The 16,760-nt window shown below is 35.6% G+C and overlaps 1 protein-coding gene across 5 annotated transcripts in view; it reads left to right on the forward strand.

Annotated features, from left to right (window-relative positions):
* The window catches only part of SOX6 (SRY-box transcription factor 6), a 647,578-nt gene that overhangs the window by 424,210 nt on the left and 206,608 nt on the right, over positions 1–16,760 (forward strand). For all 5 annotated transcript variants that reach the window (XM_064288384.1, XM_064288383.1, XM_064288385.1 and 2 more), the window contains exons 6-7: positions 5,195–5,367; positions 8,220–8,288. In XM_064288384.1, coding sequence (XP_064144454.1) covers positions 5,195–5,367; positions 8,220–8,288 — 242 coding nt within the window. The remainder of the gene's footprint in view (positions 1–5,194; positions 5,368–8,219; positions 8,289–16,760) is intronic.

The raw sequence follows: 16,760 nt of genomic DNA on the forward strand, positions 1-16,760 counted from the left end.
TTTAAACCTGATTTTTAATTTTCCATTTTCTATCAAGAAGGACATTAGCCTAATTACATCTTAGTATTTTACCTAATTTCTCATCTATTTTGAATTTTTTTCTGTTGGCTTTGAGCCTTGGGGATAGGACAGGTATTGTTTGTAAAGTAAAAAAAAAGGTCTATTTTAGTTAATTTTTTTCAAGTTCTTTAAGATTATGACCAAAAAAGGCCAGAGGGCTGATTTTGAAACTCTTGTAATGAAAGATGGTATTTGAAAACTTTTGATGAGGGAAATTGCTGCCGTATTTACATTTTGAAAAGTGTTTCCTTATTTACGCACTATTGACTTCCTATTGAGACTCAAAATTTTAAGTACAACTGGTAAAGAATTCAATGGATCAAATTCAGTAAATCTGAAGTCACTGGAATAAAGGCCCCTAAGAAAAAATGTGTCAATTTTAAAGGTCTTTCCTAACTGAAGACCATTTTGTGATAGAGCCAAAGGTTAATAAAATCAGTAGTGAATGTAGCAATTTTACAGATAAGCTATTCACAACAAGTGTAGTTACTTGAATAAAAAGCTAATTCAGTCCTAAAATGCCACATGCAGTAGCAGTGAATAGCTGCTTTTAGGTGCTTTCTGGAGGAGGATAAAATACAGAATCACGGCACTCTTCTCTTCCAGCGTCCCTGGCTGCCTGTAAATTGCTGTGAATGGGGCTGTGGGCTGACAGGCTCTATTAAGACAAACTGCCTTTCTCATCGGAGAGATAAAATAAATCAGGTGTTTAGTCAAATTAAAATACTTCAGCTGGAGCAGGCCCTGGAGAGCACTGATCCACCTGACTAATCTGAGAGAAACTCAAGACAGATGTGGTTTGGGGATAAAGATGACCCCACGGAACACACACAAAAAAAGAAGGGGGAAAAAACCTGCTGCATTGTCTTTGGAGCTGGAGAATAGACAGTTGACAGTGGAGAGTGTCAGATGCACACTGCGTGTGATATTGCATAAAAGCAGGCACGCTGACTTGTAGAGAGCTTTTTTGTACAGAAGCTTTTTTGCTGGTTTCCTTTTTTGTGGTTTATGAAACTACCACTGTTTTTGTTTGGCAGGCAGCAGAGGCTATTTTCTGGCAATGCATTTTAGAGAATCATTTTAAGATAGTTTGAAAGATGTGAAACAGATGATGTTAGGCAGCTACCGAAGACCTCTGTTGGGCTGGACAGACCCCTACAACCTGATCTACTTTTTCTCCAAGTTCATTTTATCAAACCTCAAAATATAATTTTAGACAAGATTTTCTACACAGAGTTAAGTTACCGCAGAAGAGCATGCTATATGGCCTTTTACTTTTCTTAACATAACCTGATCATATTTCATGTACCCACCACGTCCCATACGTGCAATCTTCCAGCAACTTTAGCAGTTGTAGTTCCTTTGTCATGGCAAAGTTTCAAGTTTATTTAAGCTTTTTTTTTTTTTTATATTAAATACCTTGTATTTGAAGGGTGGTTGGTTAGTGTGATTCAAACTTGAAGTTATTTTCATTACAACAGCATAAGCACTAGCTATTCACTAAAACAAAAATCCAACAAAACAGGTTTTAAATGCCTGGCTTTAAGCTAGTATATCTGAACAGATACAATGGACACAGAACAGAAAAATGGCCACACACAAATATAAAGTAGTCCATACATCTAGAGAATGTAAGCTGTTTTGTGATGTTAATTAATGTCTCTTTAATTTGACCCCAACAGGCTACTTGGTTTTATATATAATTTACCCATTCAGGAGAATTTTAGATTTGTTACACTACTCATTTCATTCCAGCCTCACTTGTTAGGCTATTTGTCTTTATCCAAAATATGTATGAGCTCCTCAAGTTTAAGGAAGAGAGAGTGATAGCCTATATGAGTGTCTAAATCTTTAACTTAAAAATATTGATCTCTGGATTGTTTTTTTCCTTAACCATGTATCTTTTCAGTCTAAGAAAAAAACTTAGATATTATTGAACTTTACAATTAAACAATTTTAATATCATGATGGCTTTAAAAAAGATTCAGTTAAGTGGCTTTATTCTATAAACTCAGATATCCTTATACATATCTATTAACATTGGAAACACAATGCTTATATAGATTTCTTGACTTCAGCTTAAGGAGAAGAGGCTAAGATGTCATTTATGTGTTATCCACAGCTTCTCTGATTCCTGTGTAAAAGAGAAAGGGGAGTAAATTGAAGATTGTTAAAAAGACTTTGTTTAACCTGGGAGAAGAGAAAAAATTTCAGTCTTTACTAGAGAATCTAAATACCAGATCCAATTCTTTTATCGGTCACTGCCCAAAATTCCCTGTGAATGGTCTTCTTTATTAACAAAGAATTATAGTGCAGTAACCTTCCCAGTATTCACTTAGCCTTGTCTTAACTTACTTCATATAGATAGGTATAACAAGAAAATTATACATAGTTCAGAATATTGCACAAAATATATGTAATTAAATGTACGTTTATTCCATGCATCTATTGTCATACCTTCCAATTCATTCTCCACACTGTAGCCAGAAGAATCACATCACCCCCTGCCACACTTAAAATACTTTAGTGATTTTGAATTATTCTTAGAATAAAGATGAAGATCATCAAACATGTCTATAAGGGGCTGAATGGCGTGACCTTTTCCCATCCATCTAGCCTCATCTGGTATTATACTCTCCTTATACTCTATTTTGATCAAAGTTTCACTGCCTTCTTGGAACACACTGAAAACTCTCCCCACCACAGGGCCTTTGCACATGCTGTTTCTGCCTTCTGGGAGACTCCTTGGCTACTACCCCAACCTTTTGCCTAGTTAATTCCTATTCATCCTATTGTTAATTTGTTACTTTTTCAAGGATACCTGTCCTGACCTCAGCCCCTTAAACTCAATTAAACCTTCCCCCAAATATTTGCCTTGTTTGTAATTCTTATCAGTTGTACTTTACATTTATATATGTGACAACTAGATTAATGTGTCTCCTCCCACTTTGGACTATAAACTGCATGAGAGTAGGGGCTGTGTCTGCTTTTACTTGCCATTATATCATTAAATCTTAATATAGTAGCTGGCACATTGTTGCCAAGGAGCTCTGGTGGTGTAACAGTTAAGCAGCTCAGCTGCTAACTGAAAGGTTGGCGGTTCAAACCTACCCAGCGGCTTTGCAGGAGAAAGATCTGGCAATCTGCTCCCATAAAGGTTACAGCCTAGAAAACCCTATGGGAAACTTTTGCTGTGTCACATGGGCTCCTATGAGTCAAAAATTGACTTGAGGGCACCCAACAACAGTAACAATATTGTTGCCATTGAAGAAATATTTATTGGATTAAGAATGAGTGAAATAGTAAATAAATTTAATACTTTTCTTGTTTTGTATCATCTTTTGTAATATTGATATATGTATTAGTTGAGTTTTCCTGTTTTTGAAAAGATTTTATGATCCTCTTCAGGGACCTGGTTTTGGGTTTTACTACACTTCTAGGTTGAGAAGTTCTTCCTTTTACCTAGCTGAAGTTCCTATTGCCAAGATTAAAACCTATTTTCTTTTAATAAATTCCAATATCTAAAAAGAACAGCTGGTCACTTTTCTTCGTATAGTATTTGTTCTCTTATCAGTAGAATAAATTTTTCTAACATTATTTCACTATCTTTTTCTTCTAATTGTAATTCCAGGCCATCTTTCAGCTCAGTGAATTTTAAGAGATATTGATAGTTCGTGTATTTGTTTTTTAAACTTGAATTGACATTAAGAATCCTAAGGTAATTTTAAATGTGGTAGCTTGTCTACTGACCTCAGTCTTAGCTAGTGGGAATCATATATACTAGCAAGTATCCTCTGAAAGGTCCTTTTCTCCATGGGGGCACTCAGAAATGAGGGCCACTCTAAATGGGTTTTAGTTTCTCTGATTGTCCTGCATCTTTCTTAGCAGGAATGAGTGTTTTTTTCATAGGAGGTTGGAAGTCTCCCCTTCCACACACACAAAAATCGGCAATCTTTGTCCCCTTTGACAGCTGGTGGCATCTTTCTGAAAAGCTTTCAAATCATAGATCATTTCCTCATATTGAAACCTGTGTAGCTCAAATACAGTGGGTTGAAATTCTTATCTTATAAGCTGCGGTGAAATGCACTAATTTAGATTCACAAAAGGATTCTGCACCCTTTACTTAGGAGAGCTGTGCAATTTGCCCATAAAAAGACTGTTCAGCGCCATTAGTGCATACCCTAAGTGTTCAGCGGCATCGTGTTCATTAACAGCGTGTCTTTATGCATAACCTTCTCAACCTCGAGTGTGTTTTTTCCCTTTGAAGAATGACAAATGAGAAAGGGGTGAGCGAGCCCCCCAAGCAACATTGTTGTCTTTAAGGATGAACTTGGGAACTTTAGCGTGATATCCTCAGAGGGGGAAAAAAATCCGAATTCAATCCCTTCTTACCTGAGGCAGTTTTGATTCTCTCTAGAACGTGTTCCATGGCCAAGAGCTTGACCCCTCTCTTCTGAGCTTCAGAGACAGATATTTGCACGGTAGAAAAATTCTGTTAGGGTAGTAACCAAAAACTTCCTTAAGGAACATTTATTAAGCACCTGCCATGTCTTGGAGGAAGACTCCTGGTGGTGCAGTGGTTAAGCGCTTGGCTACGAACCGAACCGAAAGGTCCACATTCCAACCCCCCAGTCCCTCTGTGGGAGACGATGTGGTAGTCAGCTTCCGTAAAGATGTACAGTCTTGGAAACTCTTCACGGCAGCTCTGTTCTATCCTACAGGGATGTATGAGTCAGAATTTACTCGTCAGCAGTGGGTTTTTTTTTAATGTCTTGAATACTGTGTTTCTCACTGAGGATAGAAGTGATTAGGATATTAATACATAGTTTTAATCTTTGGTACTATCAGACAGATTTCCTTTGGAGGAAGAGGAGAGTGTGTTAAAGACAGAGAATGGGATAGATCTGTTTGTTGTTGTTACTATTGTTATTCTTGACAGGGGTAGTGAGTGGTCCTAGCATTCTTTCTATTACTGTAACTACTTTGCGGTGCTCCTGCACTCACAATGGCCTCCAGCTGTTGTCGCAGGTCTTTTGGTATTTTAGGGTAGGCCCTTTCTAAATTCTGCCCCTGTTTCTACAGTTCATTCAGACTTTCCTTAAACTTGTGAGATGTCTTCTCGCTTCCATTTTAGGTACACCTGAGAGCCTGGCAGAAAAAGAACGGCAGCTCTCCACCATGATTACCCAGCTGATCAGTTTACGGGAGCAGCTCCTGGCAGCGCATGATGAACAGAAAAAACTGGCAGCCTCACAAATTGAGAAACAACGGCAGCAAATGGACCTTGCTCGCCAACAGCAAGAACAGGTGAGCCCTGCGAAAGAAGCTGACGAACTGGAGATGTGGAATGTGCCAAGCTCAGCGAGTAATCACATTGATTGGCTTATTTGTCATAAGCTTTCCTAAAAAAAAAAAAAAGGGAAAGAAAGAAGCCTTTTGGAAATCTAAGGTTCCCGGCTATACTGACGGGATATGTGGAGGACAAAGAAAAGTATCATAACAACTGGGCATTATTGAAACGATACATTGTTTAAGAACGTTTGGATCAGGGATTCTTATGCTCATAGGCATCAGATGCATCCCCAGTGCAGCTTAACCATGAGTAAGTCACTTCTTTCTGGGTCTTTCTCTCCTCATCCAGAAAAAGAGGAAGGTAGGCCTCCATAGGCTTTGCTTTTTCCTCATCTAGAAACACTTTGGAAGATCTTTGAGCTGTCTAGTTTGGTGATTTTCTCTGATTTTAAAGCTAGGGTGACCATACATTTCAGTTTTCCAAGAATAGCTCTGGTTTATGCCTATTTTCCAGGGTAATTAATAATTACTCTCCTCTCCACCCACTGCTTCCACTTGAAAAAGTTGTCCTGGTTTGGATGATAAATTATATGACCACTCTATTTATAAGAATAAAATTTTTTTTTTTTTATTTATAGCATAGGTAAATCATTGAAAAACAAATTGGCACATGTTTCCTATAAGAATTTGACTTGACTGACTTAGAAGTGAGCAAAAAGAAAAGCATAGCAAAGTTTAAATGTATATCTTTTAAAAGCAAATCATTTTCCCAAATGTCCTTCTTGTCTTGTAAGAGTACATTAATCTAACAACAGTGATCCTATAGAGTAGTCCTTGATGCTTTAGAAAAGACAGACCCAAATTAATGTGCAGTTTTAGGAATCTGACATTATTACTGGAATTATCTTTTCACTTAAATGTATTTTATAGGGGTATATAGAGCAATATATGCTCTGTTGATTTTAATGAGTTGTGGTATTTTATATGCTTGAATATTTGCCCACATGTAAGAATATGGACTCAGCCCCTAATGGAAAATAACATAAAGGAACACTGTAAAAAATCAGAAGTTAGAATGTCATTTAGCCATCCAGAGATGACACAGTAATTAACTATTGACACTTGTGAATAAGCTAGCACAAATTAATCTTGACACATTTGCAGACGAGTGATATCTTACAGTGAACACTTTGTAATTATATTTCAAAATGAAAATTAAATGACACTTAAAACTAGGTTGTCATGCTCAATGAAGCGAGCATGTAGCTCAACCGATTGGCAAATAAAATTCAGGATTTGAGCCACATGGTGCTTATGTACCATACTTCACTGTGTCAAACCCATACGTCTAGAGTGGATGATAGTAATTGCGCTGTGGTGTTCTGGATGCATTTCTGTGCAGCACTTTATCATTTAGGAGGGACCATCAATATTAGATGCCTAGTGGTGTTTCACTGGTCTGCTTAGAGGAAATAAATATTCAGAGGATCCAGCATCCATACCTAGAAATGCAGCGTGAGTTGTCCATTTCTGATTTGAATGGTGACAAGCAGTGTGGGCCATTCCAGCCTGATTCATTTTGCCTTTAAAGTTTTGGAGAGGAATGATGCCATGTCTCAAACGGTAACCTGTGGTAAGGGCAGTTTTATCATGGTTTCCAGTATAAACCAGTTACCACCAGAAAACCATGAAGCAACATATGGGAGCAGACCATCATGCTGGCATTTTATGCTGAATGAAATGTATTTTGGATGGTTCCTCTTGCTCAGGACTCAAGCATCAAAAAGGCTTAAGAAGTACAGCTGGGAGCTGAGCCACACTCATTTCCACTTTTAACTGCCCACTCTGGACTATTGTCTTTCCGAAATAGGAAGAAATAGGAAGACCATAATTCTTGCTGATGGTGTTCCACAATACCAACTCCTTCTAAGTACTCTCTGGCCTCCTAGCTTAGCAGTGAGTATGTTCTCGCTAAGGAGCACTCCCTAGGACTTCAAGCTGTAGCAGCTCCGCTTTTGAGACAATAAGTAGTCCAATGCCTTACTCATACGTCATACTAAACCCCATTATCCTAAGGAAGTTGTTTGCCCTCCTGAGAGGCATATTTAGCCCCCAATAGGGCTTGTTATGATAAGTGATTAACATTTCTTTTTGTAGACCAGATGACCTGCTAGGATGTTGAATTTGATTGTTGGATGAAGCAAGGGAATATGAAAGTTGTATGTGGCTCCTGTAGTGTAAAATTAATGCATTCCCCTCAAAAGGATAAATGTGAAATTATAGTTTAGTTTGTTCTTGATAATACTTTATATATCACATATAGTATTATCAGCAAAAGCTAAAGATTTTTTGTTTTTTGGTGTGCTTTTTGGTACTTCTTTGACAACATTTGTAAGTACATCAGTTCTGAGAATATTTGATCAGAAAAGGCTTCACCAAAGTAGACCATATTGTACAGTCAAAGACATACATTTCCTGTCTTTACTTACAGATTTTAATTTTTATATCCAAATTAAGTTCTTTAGGAAAATGTAACCACAGTTTTCCTGCATTCATTCCCCAAGGATCAGATTTCCAAATTCCCATTCTTTCCACATGATTAGTGCAAATATAGGTGAACTGCTCACAGCTGTAATTCAATGGGTAGTTTTTACCCGCAGATAAAGATTTAGGAGTCAGCAGAGAAATGGCACCTGCTTGAAAATGTTTCTTTTCTACAACTTTCTGAATCTGCCTTCCTCATTTTATAGGATCTCTTTCACAAAGAGGTGCAGCAAAGCCTTCTCGTAATACCAGGATAGGTACCTGAGGTAATGGCAAAGGTATAGGCATTTCATTTTAACTCAATGAAACTTTATTTCTGATAGATTGCGAGACAACAGCAGCAACTTCTGCAACAGCAGCACAAAATTAATCTCCTGCAGCAACAGATCCAGGTCAGTGTATTTTATTACTCTCGTCTGATTATACTTACTTTCCTCCTTGAAAATGGAATTTAAAATGCTGCCAGTGAAGCCCTGTCTTATAAACAGCACCAATTGGATGTTGTACATAACTGTATAAATGGAAATAGAAAACATAGACTAGGTAGTGGTCTAAGCATTCTTCTCCAATGCCTGAGCAGAATAAACTTTATCTTTTTTTCCTTCTGCTGTTTGCTTAAAACAAGCTAGTGGAAACTTGGTTGTTTCCAGGGTAGCATACAAATGCTATTTTTATTGCTACAAGCCACTTTTTGCTTTGTATTTTACCATCTAATAGTATTTTGGGATGAAGCTTACTTTTATTTAGGGCCGTTTGATTGGGCCAATTATGAGAAGCATTTTATGACCTGGGAAAAGGCTAGTAATAATTAGTTTCCTCTTTAACAAATATTAACCATTCCTGCTGTGAGGTGTGCATTTTGCTAGGTGCTGGGGGCAATATAAAGATTAATGAATAGTCTGTCTTCAAGGAGCTTACGGTCTAGATAGGAAGAAAAATATTTTAATGAATAATTTAACACAATTTAGAGTCACTTTTTCTTGTGGTAGGATAACAATATAGAGATCACGAGTACAGTGATCTGGGAAGGGTAGGCAAAGGTATGATTTCTGTCATTTTTTTAGATACTTGATGATTATTTCAACTAACAGCTACTTGAGATAGGTAAGTGGTTTCCATTTCTGAATGGGAACATAGGTATATGACTTTTAGAAAGCCACAGAATAAGAACTGATTGCTTGGTGATTAATCCTCAGGAATGCTCATCCCAGAGTTATATGTACCCCACCCGAGACTCTTGTTTCTCTCTTAGTTGCTGTGGATATTTTCTAACCTGGGACTTCTGATTCAACCTAGTTGGGCCAGCATGTTCTGGATTATATTATTGCTTCTTAAGGTTAATATCAGATCCTCCTGCATTTTTTTTTAAGTCAGTAACATAAAGTCATAGCTTACTCTAATCTTCTACCTTATTGATGAAAACTAGTGATTTTAACTTAAGCCCTTTCTTCATTTTGTTAAGCATATTTATTGTTCCAGGTAGTAGTCACTGCCTTTTAAATACTTACCAATTTGTTGCTTGAAGAATTAAGTGTACCTAATTTGGTGTTTTGTCCAGCTGTCTCTTCACTAGGAGGTTTTAGCTGGTGTTTTATTGGTTCTGAGTCTATGTTCTATACCAAGTCTGTATGCCTCAAAAGAAAAGTCCAAATATAGAGAAGATGGAATGTCTCTGAAATTTTTTGACTGTCAGACTTTACAATTAAATCTTGGAGTAATTACTCATCCAGATATCTCTTTTATGATTCACACTGAGATCCTTAATTAAATAACTGTCCAGGTGTTCTCTTATTCTGCCCTTATTAGAATTTTCAGTAGGCCTCCTGCTGCTAAGGTCAAGATTTTTAGCCTGTGGCTTCCTACATTTTTCTCTAGATCCTGCCTTAAGAACTTAAAAAAAAAAAACAGGTGTTAAATAGCCTGATTATTTAATTTTATTTCTCCTGTTTGTAAAGCAGGGATGGAAGGAGTTCCCTGAGATGCTCTGGTATCAGTTGCTTCTTATTAACGCTTTTACTACCTCTTTCATTACTTTCTTCTTTATTTATTTCTAATATATTTCACTTCTTAGTCCAATGTTGTTTGTATTCAGTTATCTTAATTGATGTTTGCCTTAGGGTACTGAGGAACTCAGATGAAAAGTGACCAAATCAGTTTACAACATTTTTATGAAATATTGCAAGTATTTATAGATTACATTTGACTTTATAGTTATAACTTAACTGTATGAAATTATAGTATTTCATTATAGTTTTTTAAAAATTTTTTTCAGGAGACTATAGGACATAATCTTAAAATAGCACTTCATGGGAATGTTCTCTTTAAAAAGATAGGACCAATTTTTTTTTTAAGTTCTCTAATAGAAGTTTAATTATTTTTTTAAAATTTGTGGATATTTGTCATTATTTAAATTTTTTAAAAATGAAGCTATTCAGCATTTGAATTCAGTGGTATAAAATATAAAATGATGAGGGATACAGCATATCAGAGTTACATTCATTGTAGAAATAAAGAACTCTTTGTAACAGGAATTCATATTTTAAAGAATAACGAAAGTAATAAGACCTATATTCTAGCTCATTCTATCCTGAGCTACTTCTTCACTGCATATCTTGTCAATATTTATCTTATCAGTAGGAGACCATTCAAAGAGTTTTTTAAATGTTGAAAAACACTCCTTACACAAAATATATTCAATTCTGACAACTAACAAAACAGGTATTTGATATTCAGACTCTTTTAGTTGTTTTTTGGAGGGGACATGGGTTAACTGTATCCTCAAATATGATTTTTAAAGATCCATAGATGTAATCCAATTTAAGAGTGATATTATTGTTGGTCTGATTTTATCATGTTTTCTGGGCATAATATGAAATTTAAGGGATACTTCCAACATTTTTCTATCAGGACATTGTCCCATTTGAAAACAAGACAGAAACAAACAAACAAAAAAACCCCAAGATGATAAAAACAAAACCTAACCTCTCTTCTCAAAGCAAATGAATGCAGAGATTATTGGAGCCAAGTCTGACATTTTTTTTCTTTTTTCCTTTTTAAAATGTGAGTCCTAGAACCTGTTGTCTGAAATGGTCAGCAAGTTTAGGCCATGGTAATTGGCTATGGGTCATGAATATCAGGGGGTTACATTCCGAATTATTCTTTACTTCGGTTTCAAAATGCTGACCTCTGACTTAGTGCTGTTCTGGGGGGATTTACAAGCTTTAAAAGAAAGGGAAGAGTGTCTAACCTCTTGTTACAACCACACACAAACACACGTGGGCCTGTTATAATTAAAACAAATGAAAACCTGAATGATTTTAACAGAGTGAAAAATAGGATTTTACATTAGAGATAGGAAAGGACATGATAAAGATATTTTTTAAACGTTGTCATGCTTATTTATTTTCAACCATTTAACATTTACCTGTACAGAGTAAATAATTTAATTTACGGTATATATTTCTTTGCTATAATTTTTAGCATGATTTTGCCTTGGTAATTCCTAACTAAACTTTTAAAGATATACTTCTAAGACCATGTAAGCTATGTTTAAAAGGTAAGATGAATGATTTTATGAACTAATGTTTTTATATTTTTTGATGAGTAAATTTTTATAATTTTGAAAACCAGGATAATAATTTAAAATGACTATTAAAATGCTTTAATATATTTATTAAAATGCTTTAATATTAACAGATATTTTAGGAGGCTGTTTCTTAGTGAATTCACATATCTCTGTTGGTGCTTTGGGGAAAATAATAATTCCTCTAATTTGTTACATATTAAGTAATTTCTTGACAGGGATCCAATAAGAAATTAGACATTTTCGATATTTTCAGGACAGAAATAGCACAGTTTGTATCCGTCCTATGGAAAGCATGAAACTAATAGATTATGAAATATGGATCCTTGAAAATTGAGGATGTTGATCTTTTATACTGTAATTCCAAAGACAACAGTTGCTTCACTCTCCTTTTCTAGTCCATTGCACTATCGCATACTAACCAATCTTTTGAATCATGTTATTAATGAGTTACATTAGCTAGTAAACGAAATTCACTTTTTGTTGTGAACAGATCAAAGCATATTTATATTATTTTGATCAACTATTAAATATAGGACTATTCTAAGCAAAACAAAAAAATACTTTATAAAACCTGATTTCTTGATTTATCCATATTTTATTCATCTAACCTCATTTGACTATGTCATAGATTTTTGAATCTAGAGAAGATATACTCCATGGACACAATATACTACATTCTTTGGTTTCTATAGCATGTCAATAGGAATGATGGCATCTTACAGTCTTTGCAAGAGAATTCAGCTCATTAAAATATCTCTGTGAGAAACTTATATTTTCCAGACATGAATGGTGTTAACCAATTATTCATGTCTCTTCAGATCCCAATTTTAGAGTTTTTCAAGTGGACTGTATTGTGTGCTATAGAGGCGGTGTCCTGACAATATTGACTGAACAGCAGTTTCTTAAGAATGGACTGGCAGTTTGGAATTTTATTTGGGCATTTGGCTTTCTGGGCCAGGGTCAATGATTTAGTCTAAGCATACATGTACAGCTTTTTGGGTATAATTGTGAGACCAGGAATTGTTAGCTCTTTTTTATGAGTAATATACAGTGTCTGTGGCTCACCCATCATCATTTAATACATGCATCAGATGGCAAAGTCTATCTGTGGATTAAAGGCCATTGCTGCTTCTTTGCAGATACTCTTTGTCTTATCTGAAAACTTTTCCTTCAAATGCTGTAATACCTGCTGCTTATTTACTTTGCCCAAAGCAGTGTTTTTCTCTTCACTGAAGCTTCTTCATTCCATTCCTAAGAGTATATAAGTATTTTTCAGATATAATTTTCTTTTTGTTATTAATGTATTCCTATTTGCTATATTGTGTGTCTGTGTGTGTTTGTTACCTGATAGAACACCATTAAATCTGTGTTCTTCTTTCCTCCTACTTGTTAAACAGAAAAACAAAACAAAAAAAAAAACCACTGCCGTTGAGTCGATTCCGACTCGTAGTGACCCTATAGGACAGAGGAGAACTGCCCCATAGAGTTTCCAAGGAGCGCCTGGAGGATTTGAACTGCTGACCTCTTGGTTAGCAGCCGTAGCACTTAACCACTATGCCACCAGGGTTTCCAGAAGAGGTGCTAATTTAAGAATGAAATGGTTGTTCTTAAACCATTAAACAGATTATTTTGAGTTATACTCTTACCTTTTTAAGGAGGTAAACCTTGCCTTTTGTTTCTTTCAGTATGATTAACTACAGGCATTTCAGGTATCTGCTGAGCAGAATAAGGACTACCGTTTTATGTGAAGTAGTTGTCTAAAGATCAGAAATAATTACTTTGCACATTAGCCTTCATGACCTGCATGACCTGGTTAATTAATTTTTTTGCTGGGATAATAATAATAGAAATATATTTGAAGATATGCTTCCTCATTAAGTATCTAATTGACCTCTAATTTTAAGAGCTGGACCTTCCATTTATTGTCTTTTGGGGATGTCTAGAGCAGCCAGCAGAAGAGTGAGGAAGTCAGGAGCAGACTTCCAGTCTCACTTAGTCCTTCTGTCTTGGGCTGTATTTCTTTGTTAATTGTATTTAGCATTGATAAACAAAAAGCAATTACTGTGCTCCTGTTTTGGCTCTAGAGAATAGGCATCTTTTGTGTGTTATTGATCAGGAAATGGATCTCTTTCCAGCAGCCCCTGAATGGGACCAAATAAACTCATTGAAAGTAATTTGATACTTGTATTGGCACTGTACATATATCTGATACTCTTTTGCAATGAAATGAAGGTTATAAACAAAGCTTAGAAGTCTAGAATTAGCCCCCAGCTTCAGCAAACTCTTAAAATATTTTGTAATTCTATCTTCAATCATGAATTAGCCAGGAAAAACAGACCCTCTCTCCCCTTTCTATTTCTCTGCTGTATGCTGTTTTTAATTGCCCACAGGCAAGCTGTTGTGATCTTCTTTGGAAGTTTAAAACCAAGATAAAAATGCAAATCTAATTATTTCTTTTATGTAATCTGATTAACTTTTTAAGTAATGATAGATGCCCTATAGCCTGCTTCAAACATTTTAATAATGAAATTTCTGGATTATAAAGAATAGGTAATGCTGCTGTAATTCATGGAGAGTAAGGGCTCCATGTAACAGCTAAAAATATAAATTCTTGTTGTGGTTTAGAAAGACTGCCTTGGTTATACATACTAGACTACTGAAGTTGGAGTGGAACTAGAAATAAGAAGAGGTGACACCTGGCCAGATCCCCATGAGCTACTATATGGAATTATCAATCAGTATGCTACCTGTTTTTCAAATGTAGCCTCCTGGCAAAGATCTCATTCAGTAGACTGGAATCTGACTGGTGAATCTCAGTGCTTTTCATGCACTATCCTTTAGCTTCCTGAACCCCTCTGTGTCACCCTCCTTTCTCTATCTTACCTATACTTGTGCTTACCTCTCAGACCCCACTCCCCAGCTCTCTCTCGAATAATGTAATACAAAGAAAGCTCAGGGAAACCACAGTCTCTGCTTCTTTCTGGGATTAATTAAAGGTGGAGAGTGCCTTACTTTTTCAGAGGAAGGGTTGTGCCAAACAGAGTGGGACAGATGATCAAGGTGGCACCAGCACATGACATTGAATACCCTTGAGTCAATCCCACAGGGAAGAAGTGGTTCTTTTTCTATTGTTTTTTGATCCTTCTGATTACACTGAAGGCTCAGCTTAGTGTTAGTCTTAAATACCTTTCTAGGAGGTGCAGATCTCCTCCTAGAAAGGTATTTAAGGCAGGGAAAGGAAGAGAGAGAGAAGAAAGAAAAAGATTGAGAGGGTGGGAGGGGGAGATAATCTTAGTGCAGAGCCTTTGGAGGCAGTAGAATTTAAATAAAATTGTTTACTTTTCACAGTATTTATCCTCATGGTTATCATCTATTTATGGCAGTGATTTTAGTTTTCTGTTTGTACTCGTGATATAAAGTTTCTTTTTGAAATAAATGTATTAAAGGAAAACAAAAAGTCAACTTAAATAAAAACCTTAAGCAAATAGTAGCTAGGTAGTTGGATATGGCAAAAATTATAAAGGTAGTTCTTTAATAAGGGAATTTTGGGAAATCCTTAAAAGAACACTGCACTAGGAAGTATTCAATGTTCACCCTCTTTCTCCTGCCACTTTTGTAGAATGTTAAACTTGGAAGCATCGTCTAGAGGCCATCGTGATTCCCATTCACTGATGGGATGAGGGAAGGAAAGAATAGCTGTTCCTGTTGAAGACAATATAATGAGTTTACAATGAAGCTATACTTAAAAAAGATTATATTCTTTTTTTTTTTTTAATTTGAAATGCACTTTCTTTTTGTGAAGTAATCGTGATGATAAATGGTATGTGTTTTGTTTCTTTGTTTTCCAGTAGTTTTATTTGGTAAAATTAAAAGTTTCTAAATATATGTAAGTATGCACTTCTTGTCCTTGAAATTTTACTGGTTTATGAAATGCAAAACCTCCAAATTCTTTCATTTTTTTTTTGTTAGGAAAACCTATGAAGTGATTTCTCCAAGCTTAAAAAGCTAAGTATTGTCAGAGCCAGGAGCCGAAACTAAGTTTGTTGACTCCTAGACTAGTACTATTTCTGGCATTCCAGGTTGTATCTCAATTTACCCTTTTTATAACTTCAGTAAATCTTAGTGCACTTCAGTTTCCTGGTTTAAAAAATGTGGATAGTCATACTCGACATCTAAAGTCCCCTTTGTCCTTAAATGGAAAATTTGAGGATTTGCTATTAGACTCAGTTTCTATTCCAGACTATAACTAGCAACAAAGAAATAGATAAAAAGAACATAGTTGGAATCTTTTTGTGGCTTAGTATGTGGTATATCTATGGCTGAGTGATTCTTTTGGTATTTACATATATGCCTCTTAGAAAGCTGATTATATTACTTTTAGGGGGTTTGAAAGTGATATGCCGCTATATTGAAGGTCAGTCACCTTTAACTGATAATACCTTCTTTTAAGAGCTACCATTTTCAACTGGTGGAAATGAGCAGAGAGTGACACCATTTGGTGCTTGTGGCTCTTTTGAAAATAATAGTCCCGGGTACCCATCTCCAGAAATTCTCCTTTAATTGGTATGGGGTACAGTCCCAGCATGGGGAATTTTAAAAACCCTCTAGGTGAATCTAGTGGGCAATCAGGAATGAAAAATACTACTCTATAACGTCTCGATGGCACTAGAAAAAAAAAAAATACAATGTACTGCAGATTTAATGATTGAAGGTGAACTCTAAGTTGTTTAGAATAACTATCTAGACTGTAGGTTGTGGGATATAGCTTAAAGAGATCATTCTTGAACAGTCGAAATACACTTTTGGCTTAGGTCATGGCTATTTTATTTAATAGCTTAGAAAGGCTATAAAAGACAATGGTTTAAACTATTTCAACAAATTTAGTTTTTCTAATTTATATTTATGTATGTGTATACTGGCAGGACAGGAAAGTATTGATATTAGGAATTTGTCCCTCTGGGAGAAGGTATTTGGAATAAAATAAAGCAGAGTCTTTCATAAGACAAAAACATTTAGACAATAAGTTCTCAGGTGCCGTTTGACTTATAACTAAACAGGATGAATTTTGACCCAGGAAATAAACCTGTTTTGTTGGCTTTTTTTTTTTTTTTTCTGTGTTAAATTGACTACGTTTTGATGGGCGTGAGGAATGTATGAATCTGAGTGGACTTTTTGGCTAGATTTTTACATACAAAATTTTAAACTATGTATATTCTTAAACAACATCTTATTCTCTTAAGATGTTGTTTAAGAATATACATAGTTTAAAATTTTGTAG

Source organism: Loxodonta africana, chromosome 7 (genome assembly GCF_030014295.1).
Source record: "Loxodonta africana isolate mLoxAfr1 chromosome 7, mLoxAfr1.hap2, whole genome shotgun sequence".
Lineage (NCBI taxonomy): Eukaryota > Metazoa > Chordata > Mammalia > Proboscidea > Elephantidae > Loxodonta > Loxodonta africana.